The 16,233-nt window shown below is 33.9% G+C and overlaps 1 protein-coding gene across 1 annotated transcript in view; it reads left to right on the top strand.

Annotated features, from left to right (window-relative positions):
* The window catches only part of LOC136038654 (histidine decarboxylase-like), a 97,578-nt gene that overhangs the window by 69,434 nt on the left and 11,911 nt on the right, over window positions 1-16,233 (top strand). Inside the window, exons 12-15 of the mRNA XM_065721907.1 lie at window positions 1,198-1,296; window positions 4,628-4,810; window positions 11,578-11,764; window positions 15,711-15,878. Of these exons, the coding sequence (XP_065577979.1) occupies window positions 1,198-1,296; window positions 4,628-4,810; window positions 11,578-11,764; window positions 15,711-15,878 (637 nt within the window). The remainder of the gene's footprint in view (window positions 1-1,197; window positions 1,297-4,627; window positions 4,811-11,577; window positions 11,765-15,710; window positions 15,879-16,233) is intronic.

The raw sequence follows: 16,233 nt of genomic DNA, 5'->3' as shown, positions 1-16,233 counted from the left end.
GCGAGAAATCTGGGGTTCAAGAAAAGTAAAACATGCGGATAATTTAAATTATTAGAACATTGATCTCAGTTCCTGGATGTTCTATTGCTCTCGAGCTCGCAAGTGTACCTTGCGTTCTAACTTTTCCATGCAGCCCTTTTAGTAGGCTCTTCTAATTGTGAGTCTCTTTTCTCTCCTTTTATATGTTCTTTTTTCATATTTTATGCGCTACTCGAAGCATTATACTATTGTGTAGCTTGAGTGAAAAATAAGTAACGATAATGATTGTTTCTGAATTTGTAGCTGCTGGCAGGCTTGTGTTTTAGTTTAACTTATTAAATATACACATATCAGAAAATGTTAAATCATAGAAAATAAACTTAAATCACGTTGTGAATCTTGTTGCGTTAAATTTGCAAGTTACCTTGCCAAGTAAGGCAAATAGCCGGATGTTCGAGGTACGAATTTTCGAGTTCTAAATCTCTGTTTGAAGTACTGTTTTTCGTGCCACGTGGATGAATCACCAGTAGAAAAGTTTATTTGTTTATGTTTGTGTTTGAATATCAAATCACTTGGTTGTAGTACAATGTGCTAGGAAACTCAGATTGAAGGGAATTGGGGCTCAGTTTCAGAGTGTTAAGTCAGCAAGGAGGAAGTATCTGCCTTAATCATTGGTAGGATGGACATGTTTAGTAAGCTTTTTTGGAAGCTTTACAACAGAGCTTTAAAATCCCTTTGTGAAAAGCCAGTATGTGGTCCTACTGTGTAGGAGTGGGTTTGATCGATGCTTTTTAATACGAGACTCAGATTTCAAATCCAACCGTAGCAACCTACACTTGATCGGAAATTTAATTTGATGTAATAATCCAAGCAACAAGAAGAATAAATAAAAGTTGTGTGTTAGCGGTCAGGATATTAGACTTTTTTTTTAGTTTGAAAGGATAATTTAAAAATGTCAGTAAAAAATTGAAGAAACAGCACACTGACCAAACAAGCAAATAATCTAAAAAAATTAGTTCAACTAGAGAGAGAAACAAAGCAACAAGGATAGAGCAGAACTAGCAGCTATAGGATGTCTTCAAAACCTGGGTGTATTATTTTGGAACCACATTTATTAATTCTTCTGATCAAATTGTATCTTCTAGGGTGCTTAAAAAAAAAAAAAAAATACTATCCAAAGCACCTACCTCTTTTTAGACTTGTACATGTATTTTTCAGCATTGGCAAATTTCCCTAAGTAAAAAATTTCGAGCACTAAAACTATGGTTTGTCATCCGTAACTTTGGAGTCGAAGGACTGCAGCAGCACGTTAGAAAGGTAAGTTTCTTATTAAAATTTCCGTTATAAGTTTTTGTTAAATTTTATATAGCACTACCATTAGGCCTACCAATGACGAAGGTTACAAAAACGTCTCAAAAACGCATTAAAATTTATTTATATGCATTTTTGTTACGTTTTTACTAGTGAGATAAATATTAAGGGGGAGGGGGTGGAGGAAGAAATCGAATCCCTAACCCCCTCCCCCTGGATATGGTCTTGTAAGCAAAGCATGATTTTTCAGGAATATGGCTGTACGAATCTCAAATATTTTTATTGTAGCAGTAAAATTAGCAAAAGAAAGTATATCTTCTAGAATTGAGGGCTCGTAAAGGGGAAAACCAATGAGCGGTGCAGACCTAATGAAAACCTAAAAATGTTATCATTGCAGCATCAGCAGCAGTTGAGTTAGCTGTAAAAACTGGTGGAACGATTTTGATCGGGAACAAGTAACTATTATTAGCCTAAATTCTATTCGCCTATTTATTATATATATTAGCCTATTAATATATTAATTTTAGGTTTTTTGCACTCGAAGCGGGAATGGGGTCTCAACTGAAGCATCTCACCTTTAAATTCACACTAGTATATCGTTATACCCAGAACAAACCAGTGCATTCTATAATACTACTTTAGAATGCAAACAAGATTTATAAGCTTTCCAGGGAAGCAATTTTCGATTTTCCGCACCTTAAATCTGAAAACTGCTTAAAACCGATTAAATTAAATATTTCGAATTAAAGTACAGTTTGGCTAGCCATAATTACCTCATATAGTGATATATTAATGTTAGGTTTTTTGCACTCGAAGCGGGAATTGGGGCTCAACTGAAGCATCTCACCTTTAAATTCACACTAGTATATCAAACAAGATTTATAAGCTTTCCAGGGAAGCAATTTTCTTAGAGTTTGTGTGCGAAAAAGCAATAAAAAATTTACAGCGGGTTGAATAGTGACCTGGCTTCAATCAGTTACACATCCTGAACCTTCACTAGTGCACACAACTATTTATTAGTCTTTGAGCTGCGGGCCCTGAAACATATTTTCTTCTAATCTTGCCTTGTCTCTCCTGCCTTGTACAAAGTGAATACGTCTTTCAATTATGATTAGTCTTAGGATTTATTTTTAATTTAAATTAGAAGCAATTAAAGAATAATATAAAGTAGTTTTAAAAATTTATTTTAAAATTAGATTAGAATTGTATTAGTTAAATTTCAAGTGTGATTGGCTTAACATTAAAAACAACAGAAAAAATCTCCTGCTTTTAGTCTTTTTCAAGAAGCATTAAATACGTCCTTCCAGGCTGGATACAACCCCTTTTCCCGTCAAAAAAGGCAGATTTCTCTGTCACCCATAAAAAAAAGGTTTCTTGTTTCATTCAGAGCTAGAATGTACAAGCAACATATCTTATAGACTAATTGTGTTCACTTAATTTCTGTAAATTTAGTTTCCATCAACGGAAAAAGGTTTAAATCTTGTTCCAATAATTTTTCTCCCGTTCCCATTTAGTTGCTAAGAAATGTATTTTATACAGGCAACGCGTATTTTTTTTTTTTAAGTTGAAAGTCTTATCGATCATGCAAAGCCGACGAAACTGTTGTCCTTAGTAGCATAATTCTTATGAAAGGAGAATTCGAAAGTTACATTAAGTTTCCATTAAGAAATGTAATCTATTCAAATTTACGAAATAAAACGCAAGTTTCAACGACATATCATTCAAACATATAAGACCAGTGATTTCAAATAACTTTTTTGAAATTAGCATGTTCGTCCATACAACGGCCTTGCGTAAAACAAATAAATCTATTAACAAATGAACCAGCATCATTTTTATACAGTCCTAATAAGTGGGATCAATGCCAGATTTGCCTCTCCCTCAATTGCACTATCAGTCTTGGATTTTTCTACAATTAGCCATGGCTTAATGCCCACAACTATTCGATTCTAATTTAAAAATCAACGGACTTGGTTGATTTTTACAAAAAAAAACATGTAATTGTGCTAAAACATGTAACTTCTTATTTTTAACCTTTTAAAGTGTCAGACATACAGTACCATCAATTGGTGCGAATTTAATTAATTGCCAAATTGATTTGCCTGTAATATAGGGTCAAGTATATTCACATAGATTTATTTGGGAGGGTTGCCAAATTTCCAAAAAAAGGGCAATTTCGTGCAATAATGGAAGTATGTAAATTTTGTAGGGGGATTTAAGTAGGCCAAAGAACCCTTTACTGTTTGAGTACATATAGAGGTTGTTGTTAGCTCCCGGGATTAACCACTCCCATTTCATTCATTGGACCTATATTGAAAACTAACTCTATTTTAGTTGTCCTAAGCTGAGCTAAGCGGTTCAAAATTATTTTTTGAAAATGATCTCTACGGTAGGTAATTTTCAGGAGTTTTTTGGTAGTCTGTTGTTAGATTAACAATATTTCAAAACATATTTTTAAAATGCGTAGATAATTTAACGGTTTTTTGGGATGCCTTAAAAATGGGTTTCCCGACAGTGACTAGGAGATTTGAATGGTTTAGCATTACGATATTTTCTACTCTAAGCTTATATCAATTAATTAAGTAAATTTGAATTATTCCACTTCTCCTGTTGGTCTAAATACTTTTGGATACATTTACCAAAAGAAAAAAACGAAAAAAAAGCGAGCAAACAGGAAAAAAAACCCTGACTATTCTTCCCAAGATTCTTAGCCACCTCACTGTCAAAACTATCTGGGTTCAGGCATCTTTCTCCATTCTCTCCGTTTTGTTTTATAGAGCGGATAGATCTATAAAAGCGTAATTACTTAGTCCTTCTAGCTGACACCACCACTGAAATTCAAATCCTCGTCGAGTTCCACTCTGTACACATATACCGACTTTGCGATGCCATTTTTCATTTGATAGAGTGACTTTTCGGGTGCTTTTTGATTGTTAACATTTTTAATAACATAATTTTCATAAGAGGCTAGTATTAAGGGATGGTGGTACGTGGATCAGACGGCTATCAATGGATGTAGCTCAAAACAACCCGCAAGTCGTCTGTTTTTTTTTTGGGGGGGGAGGAGACTTTCGGATTGACAAGTAATTTCTATTATAACCTACCTACCCTTCTACGCAGAGATACTTTCTGTTTGGCTGATAACTCTGGAGGCCAAGATTTAGTCCAGTAAAAAAAATTGCCAGGCTATACCATTATAACAATAATAAAAGATGGCGTTCGTAGCTTTTATTTTTAAGAACCGTTTGGGTTTTCTGTCCAACTAAAGTCATGTTCTAAGGTTTAAATGCTCTAAAGTTTCAACTATTGCCCTTTACTGAAGTTTTCTTTGTCTCAGGGAGTTTATCTCGCCAAATCCATGGAGGCATTTATTCTTGCTGATCAGAGGTTTGAAGTTCCAGTTCCATGTAATCTTGGAATGGTCGTTTTCCGATTAAAAGGTGAAAATGAATTAACAGAAAGACTTCTGAAGACTTTGAACTCGGCAGGGAAACTCCATTGTGTGCCCGCTGCTTTAAAGGTATTTAATTTTTAAAGGTATCTTAATTCAATTAAAGTTGGTATAATGAGCGTAGGGAATACGTTAAACTAGGGATCATTTTCCCAGACCACACTGCCTTTCTATGACGAATAAACAAACTTTCAAATGGATATAATTCTATTTATTTAGAAAGTAAAACATTTACAAAAGTCTAGATATTTCGATTGCATATATAGCGATCGTCATCAGTAAAAATACTAAATTATGAAAATTAAAACAAACATATTTATACGAAACAAAATAATTACATTTAGGCAAAATTAAAGAACAAAATTTATGTCTCAAGACTTTGAATGAACCCTGTTTATTGAATTCTCTCAGAAAAATTTCTAATGAATCAACCCGAAGTTAACTATTTTGTTTTGTATAAATATGTTAGTTTTAATTTAACACTTTACTATTTATACTGATGACCATCGCTGTATAGGTAATTAAAATATACAGACTTTTGTACCTGTTTTCACTGTCTAAAAACATGGACTCATCCCCATTTGAACTTTTATTTGTTCGAGCATAGGGAACCAGAGACATCACATGTCGAAGATACTTTGGCTCAATTTTTTTATCTTCTGACTTGGGAACAAGGACAAACGTTCAGAACAATAGTTTTTTATATATGGGTTGTTTGAACACTAAAATAGACGTGTCTTTCTGACATATGTTTCACAATTAAAATGATTGTACGTTCTGAAGGTGGAACCAATAAAATGAAGGATACATTTTACTATGGTATCGTAGGGAACTGTTCTATTCGGTCTTCTGTGCTGAACGTTCATAACTTTTTAACATAATTTTATGACTAGAATAATATGGGATTTCTATGCAAATCCAAAAGTTTTCTCCCTAAATGAGGGTTTGTGGCTTTACAAAAAGTCAATTCCTATTTTGGGTTTTACCCTGGGCTTCGAATATTTCCATGAGCAAGTAAAACCTGAAATATACAGAGACATTTAGAGCTAACTTTGAACTCTGATGAGTAATCTTAAGCCAAATTTACGTAAAGGTAAAAAGCAGATTATTCAGCGGTTTTCAATTCTGTTTTTCTTCTTGCGGAGACCCATCTATTTTGGAAAATGTATTTTCCCGTGTGCCTTTTGGAACCTGAGGGTACGTGTAATGGATATTGAGAAATACTAGTATAGATAATATACGTTCACAGACTGAAATTGAATAGCATTACTAGATATATCTCAGGGATCCCATCCCAATTTTTCTTACAGATAGTTTGAGGAGTTGTGGCTGGCTGTTTCATTCTGCCAATGTCAATTCAGGGCGGTGATATTGACCTACCAGTCTCTAGTATCACTAATTTGGTCATCTTTCTCAAACTTGAATGATCTATCTTGAATTTGAGACCATATTTGTCAATTTTGAACCAGTAGCATGGATATGATTTTCGAATAGTTCGTAGTAATGAAGTTTAAGACTCGGTCAAATAGTAACCAAAACTCTTAAAACGGAATTTTGATAACCATAGATACATAAGGACTTGCCTTCTTTTGCTGATTCCAAATATATCAAATTGATTAAGTTTAATTTTACCCGTCAAAACTTACGAGCCTGGGAAAATTTGCCTGATTTTTGAAAAGGGGTGAAACATCCCCCAAAAGACGAGTAATATTAATAGAAATAAGATCGTGGATGTTTTTTTTAAAGGTAAGATTTATTTCAACAAGGTGGCAATCACAAGCCCAATAAGGCCGAATTTGCACTTAAGTGTCAGTACACAAAAAAAAAATCAAAAATTTAAGAAATAGTCAATGTCATAAAATCATAAAATTGCAATCACTAAAAATGTCAAATGATAAAAACTCATAAAATTAAAAAAGGGAAAACAAATCCAAACAAAATTTGCAAGGTTCGCAATTGCAAAATAAATACTAAAACTATAAGATGAAAGTGGAGTGAAAAGGGGGGGGGGGTTATTGATTTAAAATTTCAACTAGGTGAAGAATGAACGTTCTTCTATATAGGTAAGATTTTTAAACGTAAGATTTATTTCAACAAGGTGGCAGTCACAAGCCCAATAAGGCCGAATTTGCACTTAAGTGTCAGTACAGAACAAAAAAAAAAATTTAAGAAATAGTCAATGTCATAAAATCATAAAATTGCAATCACTAAAAATGTCAAATGATAAAAACTCATAAAATTAAAAAAGGGAAAACAAATCCAAACAAAATTTGCAAGGTTCGCAATTGCAAAATAAATACTAAAACTATAAGATGAAAGTGGAGTGAAAAGGGGGGGGGGGTTATTGATTTAAAATTTCAACTAGGTGAAGAATGAACGTTCTTCTATATAGGTAAGATTTTTAAACGTAAGATTTATTTCAACAAGGTGGCAGTCACAAGCCCAATAGGGCCGAATTTGCACTTAAGTGTCAGTACACAACAAAAAAAAAAAATTTAAGAAATAGTCAATGTCATAAAATCATAAAATTGCAATCACTAAAAATGTCAAATGATAAAAACTCATAAAACTAAAAAAGGGAAAACAAATCTAAACAAAATTTGCAAGGTTCGCAATTGCAAAATAAATACTAAAACTATAAGATGAAAGTGGAGTGAAAAGGGGGGGGGGGGTTTATTGATTTAAAATTTCAACTAGGTTAAGAATGAACGTTCTTCTATATAGGTATGATTTTTAAAGGTAAGATTTATTTCAACAAGGTGGCAATCACAAGCCCAATAGGGCCGAATTTGCACTTAAGTGTCAGTACACAAAAAAAAAATCAAAAATTTAAGAAATAGTCAATGTCATCAAATCATAAAATTGCAATCACTAAAAATGTCAAATGATAAAAACTCATAAAATTAAAAAAGGGAAAACAATCTAAACAAAATTTGCAAGGTTCGCAATTGCAAAATAAATACTAAAACTATAAGATGAAAGTGGAGTGAAAGGGGGGGGGGGTTATTGATTTAAAATTTCAACTAGGTGAAGAATGAACGTTCTTCTATATAGGTAAGATTTTTAAAGGTAAGATTTATTTCAACAAGGTGGCAATCACAAGCCCAATAGGGCCGAATTTGCACTTAAGTGTCAGTACACAACAAAAAAAAAAAAAAATTTAAGAAATAGTCAATGTCATAAAATCATAAAAATGCAATCACTAAAAATGTCAAATGATAAAAACTCATAAAACTAAAAAAGGGAAAACAAATCTAAACAAAATTTGCAAGGTTCGCAATTGCAAAATAAATACTAAAACTATAAGATGAAAGTGGAGTGAAAAGGGGGGGGGGCTATTGATTTAAAATTTCAACTAGGTTAAGAATGAACGTTCTTCTATATAGGTAAGATTTTTAAAGGTAAGATTTATTTCAACAAGGTGGCAATCACAAGCCCAATAGGGCCGAATTTGCACTTAAGTGTCAGTACACAAAAAAAAAAAATAAAAAATTTAAGAAATAGTCAATGTCATAAAATCATAAAATTGCAATCACTAAAAATTTCAAATGATAAAAACTCATAAAATTAAAAAGGGAAAACAAATCTAAACGAAATTTGCAAGGTTCGCAATTGCAAAATAAATACTAAAACTATAAGATGAAAGTGGAGTGAAAAGGGGGGGGGGGTTATTGATTTAAAATTTCAACTAGGTGAGGAATGAACGTTCTTCTATATCTTTCAGTGAAAACTGTTATTGGGGCAAGAAGAAGGATTTTTCTTGAAACACAACGTGGGGGCGAGTGCAAGGGGGGGGAATATTCGCTAGAGAAAAGAGAAGTAGTACGAGGGTTATACACGGCATTGTGGGCAAAACGCAGGGAAATTTGTGCTCTCCTTTCCTTAAGGGTGACTAGATTTGCTCTCCGAAGAAGGAAAATGGAAGGCACTTTATCCTCTTTGAAGATAATTCTTAGGCACCCTTTTTGAACTGCCTCTATTCTGTCCGACAATTCATTGGATTTATTAAGGAGTCCGAGGAGAGAAAATGCAGTATTTGTACGTTTTAAAAAATCATTAACGTGGCAATTCCATTTTAAGTCGCTTGAGATGGTAACACCCAATAATTTCATAGTATTAACAGACGTTTCGGGGGGAATTGGACAGGAGATAGAGGGGGAAGTTTTAAGGAAACTAATTGTTAAAAATGTTGAATTTAAAGGGTTGACTGTCATATCACTAGCAACAACTTCATCTGGTATTGATTCCAAGATATCCATTGGGTTACTTTTTAGATTTTTGAAACATGTTTCTAAATCAGTTAAATCGTCAACGAATTTTCATCTATCCAGGAAATCGACACCAAGACTGTTCATCATGGTAAGAAGTAAATAATTGGGCCTAAGAGTCTTCCCCGGGGCACACCATTATAAATTGAGAGGGGATCAGAATATACATTCAGGTATTTGACGACTTGCGTTCTATTAGAAAGGAAGAACGAAATTATTCTTATTAAATAGGAATCAACTAGAAAGTCATTGGTTAGTTCTTTTTACTAGTGTATTATGGTTAATTAAATCAAAAGCTTTTTGTAAGTCAACTGCGATAACATTGAGCCAGGTATTGGGTTATTCAAGTTTGTTACATGTAGTGTCCAAAAGGTGAACAAGATAATGTGTGGTAACAGTAGAGCACAAATTTTCGAATTGCCTTTGGTCAATATAAATTTGGTCAATTTTTCTATAACTTAGAAAAAAAAAACAGAGTAAGAGTAATGGGCCGGACACCAGCAAAATCTTGTTTGCTACCCTTATTTTTTACGGGAGTAGTAAAACATAATTTTCAACAATCAAGGAACTTACCAGTAAAGGTAATTTCATTAGAAAGTATGGACAAAGGTTCTGAAAGAATGTCTGCAACGGTTTTAATTAGTACAATTGGGATGTCTAGTGGACAGGTGCTGCACTTTTTAATGTTTTTAATTTTTGTCTCAACATCTGAGGGAAAAATAATAAGGAAATTGGGAGAGCGTAGATCATAAGCAGTATTAACAGAGAGGGGAGGGAGGCTTTGAACTATGAAGAAAAGAAAATTATTCAGATCATTTGCTGTAGCTAGGGGCTCTTGTCGTAAATGGAAATCTACATTATTTTGTGTTTTCCCACAAATTTTTTTTTTATACTTTTGTACCAATGTTTTGGCTTAGGAGAAAATAAATCCTTGACTTTAGATTTATAATACGAAGAAGCAGATTTACGTATTTCTTTTTTTATATGTTAATGCAGTGAGCTTCAGATATTTTACCATTCTGAAAAAGGTTGATTTAAGCCTAATTAGCTTTTTTAACTGAGTAGTAATGTAAGGTTTGTCATTAGAACGCGACTTTACTTTTTTCTCAGGGAAGGATTCTAAGTATTTGGTTTTAATCAGATTTTGGAAGTAAGATACTTGAACATTAATGTTATTATTCCTTTTAAGAGCCGGCCAGTTTTCATTAGTAATCCAAGATCCCAACTCGAAAAGGCCTTCATTGGAAACTGAACGATAAGAAAAAATGTATGATTAAAGCTGGAAAGAGGTTTTATTAATAAACAAAAATGGTAGCTTCCTCCTAAAAAAGATCAGGAAAAGGCTCAATCGAACGGGAATTAAAATTTGTATTGTTCTTTTTAAGTGACAGAAGAGATGGGAGGGTACCTTGCCTCCCCTTCCACGCCCTTTTTTACCCAAAGACATATAATAAAAATTTTTAGAAAAAAGGATTTCCTGGCATGATTTGGAAAACGATCAAAAATTGAGCAGAAAACAAGTTTTTCCAACTGAAAGTAAGAAGTAACATAGAAACTTAAACCGAGCAGAAATTATTCCGTAAATGGGGTTACCCCTTTCTCAGCCCTCGTTCTTTACGCTAAAGTTTGACTTTTTGTCACACTTCGTTACTGCCCAAACACTATGGCCATTGAATTTGTACGAGAAATTTTTTTAAAGAACTTGAATACTTTAACGTAAATTTCTGATTGAAGAAAGGCCACCCCCTCGTGTAAGGAACAATTTCTGTTTGTTTTGAATTTTAATGTTACTCCTTACTTTCAGTTGAAATAACTCGTTTTTTATTTACATTAAAAAAAGACTGGTTTTCATTGGCTGTTAGTGAGGCTTTGACTAAAGGTATAAAGTGTCAATTTCCATTTTAATAGCTTTTTGTCAAAAGTCAAAAGATGGAATAAAAAACTTTTTTATTTGACAAAAAAAAACTTACAGATTTGGTGATCTAAATTTAGGAATTTTTCCTTTCTAGAAACAAAAGAAGATTAAGATGATACTAAAAATTTCCTTTCCATTGTACCACCTAGCTTTGGAATTCCTCTTGAAATCTGAGACTATTAAAATAATATTCGACAGAAAGTGGGTTATAAGAAAAATAAAAAAAAGAAACTTAATCTTAATAGTTTGAAGCGTGAACTTCCAAGAAACTGATTGGTGAATATAACGTTTCTCTTAGATTTGTTTTTCTTTAGGCTAACTCAATAAACTTAGCCTAGAAACACAAGTCTCTGATATTCAGAGTGCAAACGTTTTTAGAATTAGAATCCCTTGCGAATGCTGTGTCGGCCAACCATCTAGGGCTAAACAGAAAGCAGGTCGTCCTCGTCCGGGGTGGAAAGATGTCACAATGAAAGATTTAAAAGAAATGGGAACTTATTGGGAGGGTTTAGAAGATCCACCTAAAAGAATAAAAACTTAATTTTATTTTTCAAGAGATTTTCTTATATTTAATTTAGTTAATAGTTTCGGGTATTCAACCTTCATAAAAATTTCAATTATTGAACCTAATGATTAATGCACAATTATTTCAGGGTAAATATGTCATTCGGTTTACAGTGACATCCACGCATACCACACTAGACGACATTAAACGAGACTGGTCCATAATACAGAATACAGCTGCCCAGATTTTGACCCTAAATGGTATTATAGAAGACCCAGATGTTAAGACTGATAAGCCTGCTTCACGCAAAGAAAATGCCAGAGTTCCTCTTAAAGGTAAGAAATGCAATTTTCAGTGAGCCTAAATTTGGATTCTTTTTTTGTGAAAGTTTGAGTTACCTCTGTTTGTTAGTTAATGCTTTGTACTCTGAGAATAGGACAATGTAGGCATAAGAGTATCAGCCAAAGATCTTCCGTTATTAACATTCAAATGTCTGTGAAGTCACATTGAGAAGCCTAAGATCGTTTTGATTTGTCATGGACGAAATATGCATGATTAGCGATATGAGCATCTTATGGAAGTTTTCTAATCCTCGCTCTTTTAAGGAATATACATAGAATTCCATAAAGAAAGAACGACCGTTTGAAGATAACTTATTATAGCTCATATATCAGCAAAATGTAGTAGCCCTGGTGTGGTGTTACGCAGTTGAATTAAAAAGAGTTGACAATACTGTAATCTTACTTTAATATCTATGCATTGTTTTGATATTTATTTATGATTTTTCACTAGAAGACTCACTTGTTTCCAGTCTTATGCTCTTGTTACAGTCCTTTTTCTGTAGAGTAACCCTTAACTATCCTTTATGGCCCTCCGCTTTATATTTTAGTAGTTAAGACTGTGCGGGGTTTTTTTTTCGTTTAGTCCTGTGTAGTTTTTCTGCTTTTAGTGTTTTAATGCCCACTTTCGGATGAATTCTTTGCCATGTTGGCTCTGAAAGTATTGGCTCTGAAAGGATTTTGTTAAAGTACATTTCTTTTTCTAAGAGTTCTGTGAAAGAAAAAAAATGGTACCACTGTCTGAAAGAAAAAAAAATTAACCCTTCAAAACTGATATCTATATATCTACATTCATCTACATTCACTATTAACTAGATTAGTAAGTTTAATGTGGAGGTGTTGCTAGCCAAGGGTTTTGGTGGTGTGAGGGGATCAATCAATTTTACTGACTAAATGGTAATTTTTACCCACAAAATTTGAAATTTCGGTAAATTTTGGCAATTATAATGGAAAATCGACGAGACGGGTGTAAAATTGGTAAAACATGGTCTTTCCTTAATGGCATTTTTTGTCCTAGCCCATGCTCAGGAGCTTTTTTCCACTCAAAAGAAAAAATAAGTCGAATCCTTTAATTCTCACTCTCACAGGCAAAAGAGCCTTTGTGGGGGTCTGAAGCTTTATAATTTTTCTATGTTTCTCAGGCTCCAGCTGCTGATAGTGTGGTAAATGAATTTCCTAAACATAATGGCTGTGAGGTTAGAAATAAGTTACTGAAGATTACGAGTAGGACTTTTGAAAAAGGGGAAGTACCTAACGATTTTAGAAAAACCTTAATTAAATCACTGTATGACAAAGGTGATAAGAGTGAGTGTCGTAATTATAGAGGCATTAGTCTGGTTTCTATAGGTAACAAATTACTAGTAATATGATACATTTTTTTACTCAGAGATGCTGTAGACACATTTTTAAAAGAAGAACAGAGTGGTTTTAGAAAAGGTAGAGGATGCGTCGATCAAATTTTCACTCTTAGGTTAATAATTGAGATGTGCCTTAGTTGTCAAACACCTTTGGTCTTCATTTTTATAGATTATGAGCAAGCGTTCAATTCTGTTCATAGAAGAGCTTTAGAAAAGGTCTTGTCCTTATATGGTACACCAGACAAAGACATTAAAGTGATTAATGCTATGTACAAGAATAATACTGCTGCAGTTAAGGTAGGAAATGACGTTATCAGCTGGTTTTGTATTAAATCAGGAGTCAAGCAGGGTTGTTTTCTATCCCCCTTATATGAGTCATTTTCATGGACTTTATCTTACAGAGCACAGGAAAGGTAATAGGAGACCACGGAATCAAATGGGGAGGAAAAACTCTCCTGAACTTGCATTATGCTGATGATTTAAGCATCCTAGATGAAAGTGTGAGCAAAATGAAAGAATTTTTAGAGGTTTTGCGAGTTCAGGGCGTTAGAATAGGTTTGAAAATTAACGTTAAGAAGACTAAGTCACTAAGGCAAGGAATAAGTGAAGATGAAAAGGTGACGTTGGGCAACGAAAAAATTGATCAGGTGGGCAGCTTCACTTACTTTGGTAGTATTGTTAGTAAAGACGGTGAGAGCAGTGAAGATGTTAAAAATAGAATAGCCAAGGCTCAAGGTGTTTTTGACAGTTAAAGAAAGTTTGGTAGAATAGGAAAATATGTCTGCAAACCACGATTAGAATATTGAAAGTTACACTGATGACAGTGGTCAAATATGGCTATAATGAAAGAAAGGTTGAGATGACTAGGGCACGTCCTGCGGATTAAGGATGACAGATTGCCGCAGGTTTGAAAATTAACGTTAAGAAGACTAAGTCACTAAGGCAAGGAATAAGTGAAGATGAAAAGGTGACGTTGGGCAACGAAAAGATTGATCAGGTGGGCAGCTTCACTTACTTTGGTAGTATTATTAGTAAAGACAGTGGGAGCAGTGAAGGTGTTAAAAGTAGAATAGTCAAGGCTCTAGGTGTTTTTTGACAGTTAAAGAAAGTTTGGGAGAATAGGAAAATAAGTCTGCAAACCACGAGTAGAATATTGAAAGGTACACTGATGACAATGGTCAAATATGGCTATAATGAAAGAAAGGTTGAGATGGCTAGGGCACGTTCTGCGGATTAAGGATGACAGATTGCCGAAGATTGTCCTTTCCGGCCAACCGCCTAGGAATAAATGGAAAGCAGGTCTTCCAAGTCTGGGGTGGAAGGATGTCATAAAGAAAGATCTAAAGGAAATGGGAACTTCCTGGAAGGGTGTAAAGAGGGAGGATTTGAATAGATTGGGATGGAGGAGGAGCGTGCATAGCTGTGTTGGTCTCAGGTGGATTGGTGCTGAATAGAGTTGTTAGTAGCAGCAGTAGTAGTTTCTTTAAATAAATAAATTGATTGATTAACTTATCGTGTATTTTTTTTTCGTTTTGAGCAACATTCTGAAAAAGGATCTTCGTAACCTTGGTTGCCACCAAATTCGTTAAAGAAATTTTCTAGAGACGGGATACACAGACAGTAGCCCTGTAGTCTCACCCACAGCCCAGAAATTTTGATTTCGCACAAAGGATAGTGTATTCAAGAACTTGCCAATTTTCCAAAAATATGCAAAAAAGAATAAAATTAATATAGCCCTGATTGTGGTAATATATCAGTTGTGTAGTCGTTCAAGTCAATAATCTTCAAACAAGTCGCTTCTCTTAATTTTAATCGGCATTAAAAACTTTAAACATGATTTTCTCTGTTTGATACTCACGGGACACATCAGCTGTTTGTACACCAGTAATTTAATTAAAATGCGTTAATTTAGCAATAGACCCTCTTAATAAACATGGCATTTAGCTAAGATGGCCATGGGTGGCTTGGTGCCTTAATTAGTTTTTAGCTGTAGTAGTAGCAGTAGAAGCAACATTAGTAGCCTGAGATTCATTAGTCTTCTTTAGCTGTTTCAAGAACGGTCATGGTTTTGTTTAGTGATATCCTTCTTATTCTTTTTCTCTCTTTTTAGGTTGAAAACAAATTCTATTCATTTACTATAGAACAAACCTGAGCTTTATAGCCGTTTTATGTAGGCCTAAAAACTTGATTTAGATCTTTCTTACAGATACTTAAGCCCATCTTAATGCTAGGTCTTCTGTCAGAATTTGAATACTCCTACGCAGGCAGCTGGTCTGATAAATTCAGATCTAATATTCAATATTAATTTTTGGTTAATATTGAATTCACGACCTTCAACTTTGACAATGCTTGTTTTTCGGTCTTTCTCAAATGCCTTTATTGTGAGCCAAATTACAATTGCTAAGAGTCATCATCCACACTTGCAGAGGAATCTTTGTTTTATCTTTCATTGAAACGGCCCTATCCCTACAGCGCGCAATTTCAAATTTCACGTTATAATTCTGAGGCCGTTGGTCAGTGTTGTCACTCTAAAGAAATGTGTAATTTGGCTCAATAGTTTAATCATAATTAATTTGATTTTCCAGAAACTAAGAAAAGTAATTTTGGCACAAGTCTGCTACTGGCCAATAGTCCCATGTCACCAAAGATCGTAAACGGTAGCTTTGCTGCAATTTTCGACCAAGGAGACTTCCTTTTTGAAATTGCTAAGAAAATAGCACAACTTAAGCTGAATCAAGGAAAAGGTAGCCCAGGTAATAAAAAGAGTACTAACAAGCATGGACATTTTTTTTAACGGTCCCAAATCAATTTTTCCGAATGTTTTCAGGAAAGTGAATATCTCAATAGGTCTTCTTTGAAAAGTAGAGTTATTGTATTAGTTTCTAAAATTATCAATATTCTTTATAAAATCTATGGTAAGTACTGTGAACAAATAATTATTTCCTGAAGGCTTGTAAGGTTTAGTCTAATGGGTTATCTACTGGCCTGTTACACAACATACCTTCAAAAGATGTATGAAGATAGTTGAAATTGATCAACTTGCCCAAAAAAAGAGCGATTTTCAGAAAATAGCAAGGCTAATTTAAAAACAAAACTTATAATGACTTC

The sequence above is a fragment of the Artemia franciscana genome, chromosome 18 (genome assembly GCF_032884065.1).
Source record: "Artemia franciscana chromosome 18, ASM3288406v1, whole genome shotgun sequence".
Classification (NCBI taxonomy): Eukaryota; Metazoa; Arthropoda; class Branchiopoda; order Anostraca; family Artemiidae; genus Artemia; species Artemia franciscana.
The sequence above is the reverse complement of the archived record's forward strand: the minus strand, read 5'-3'. Positions and strand labels throughout refer to the sequence as shown.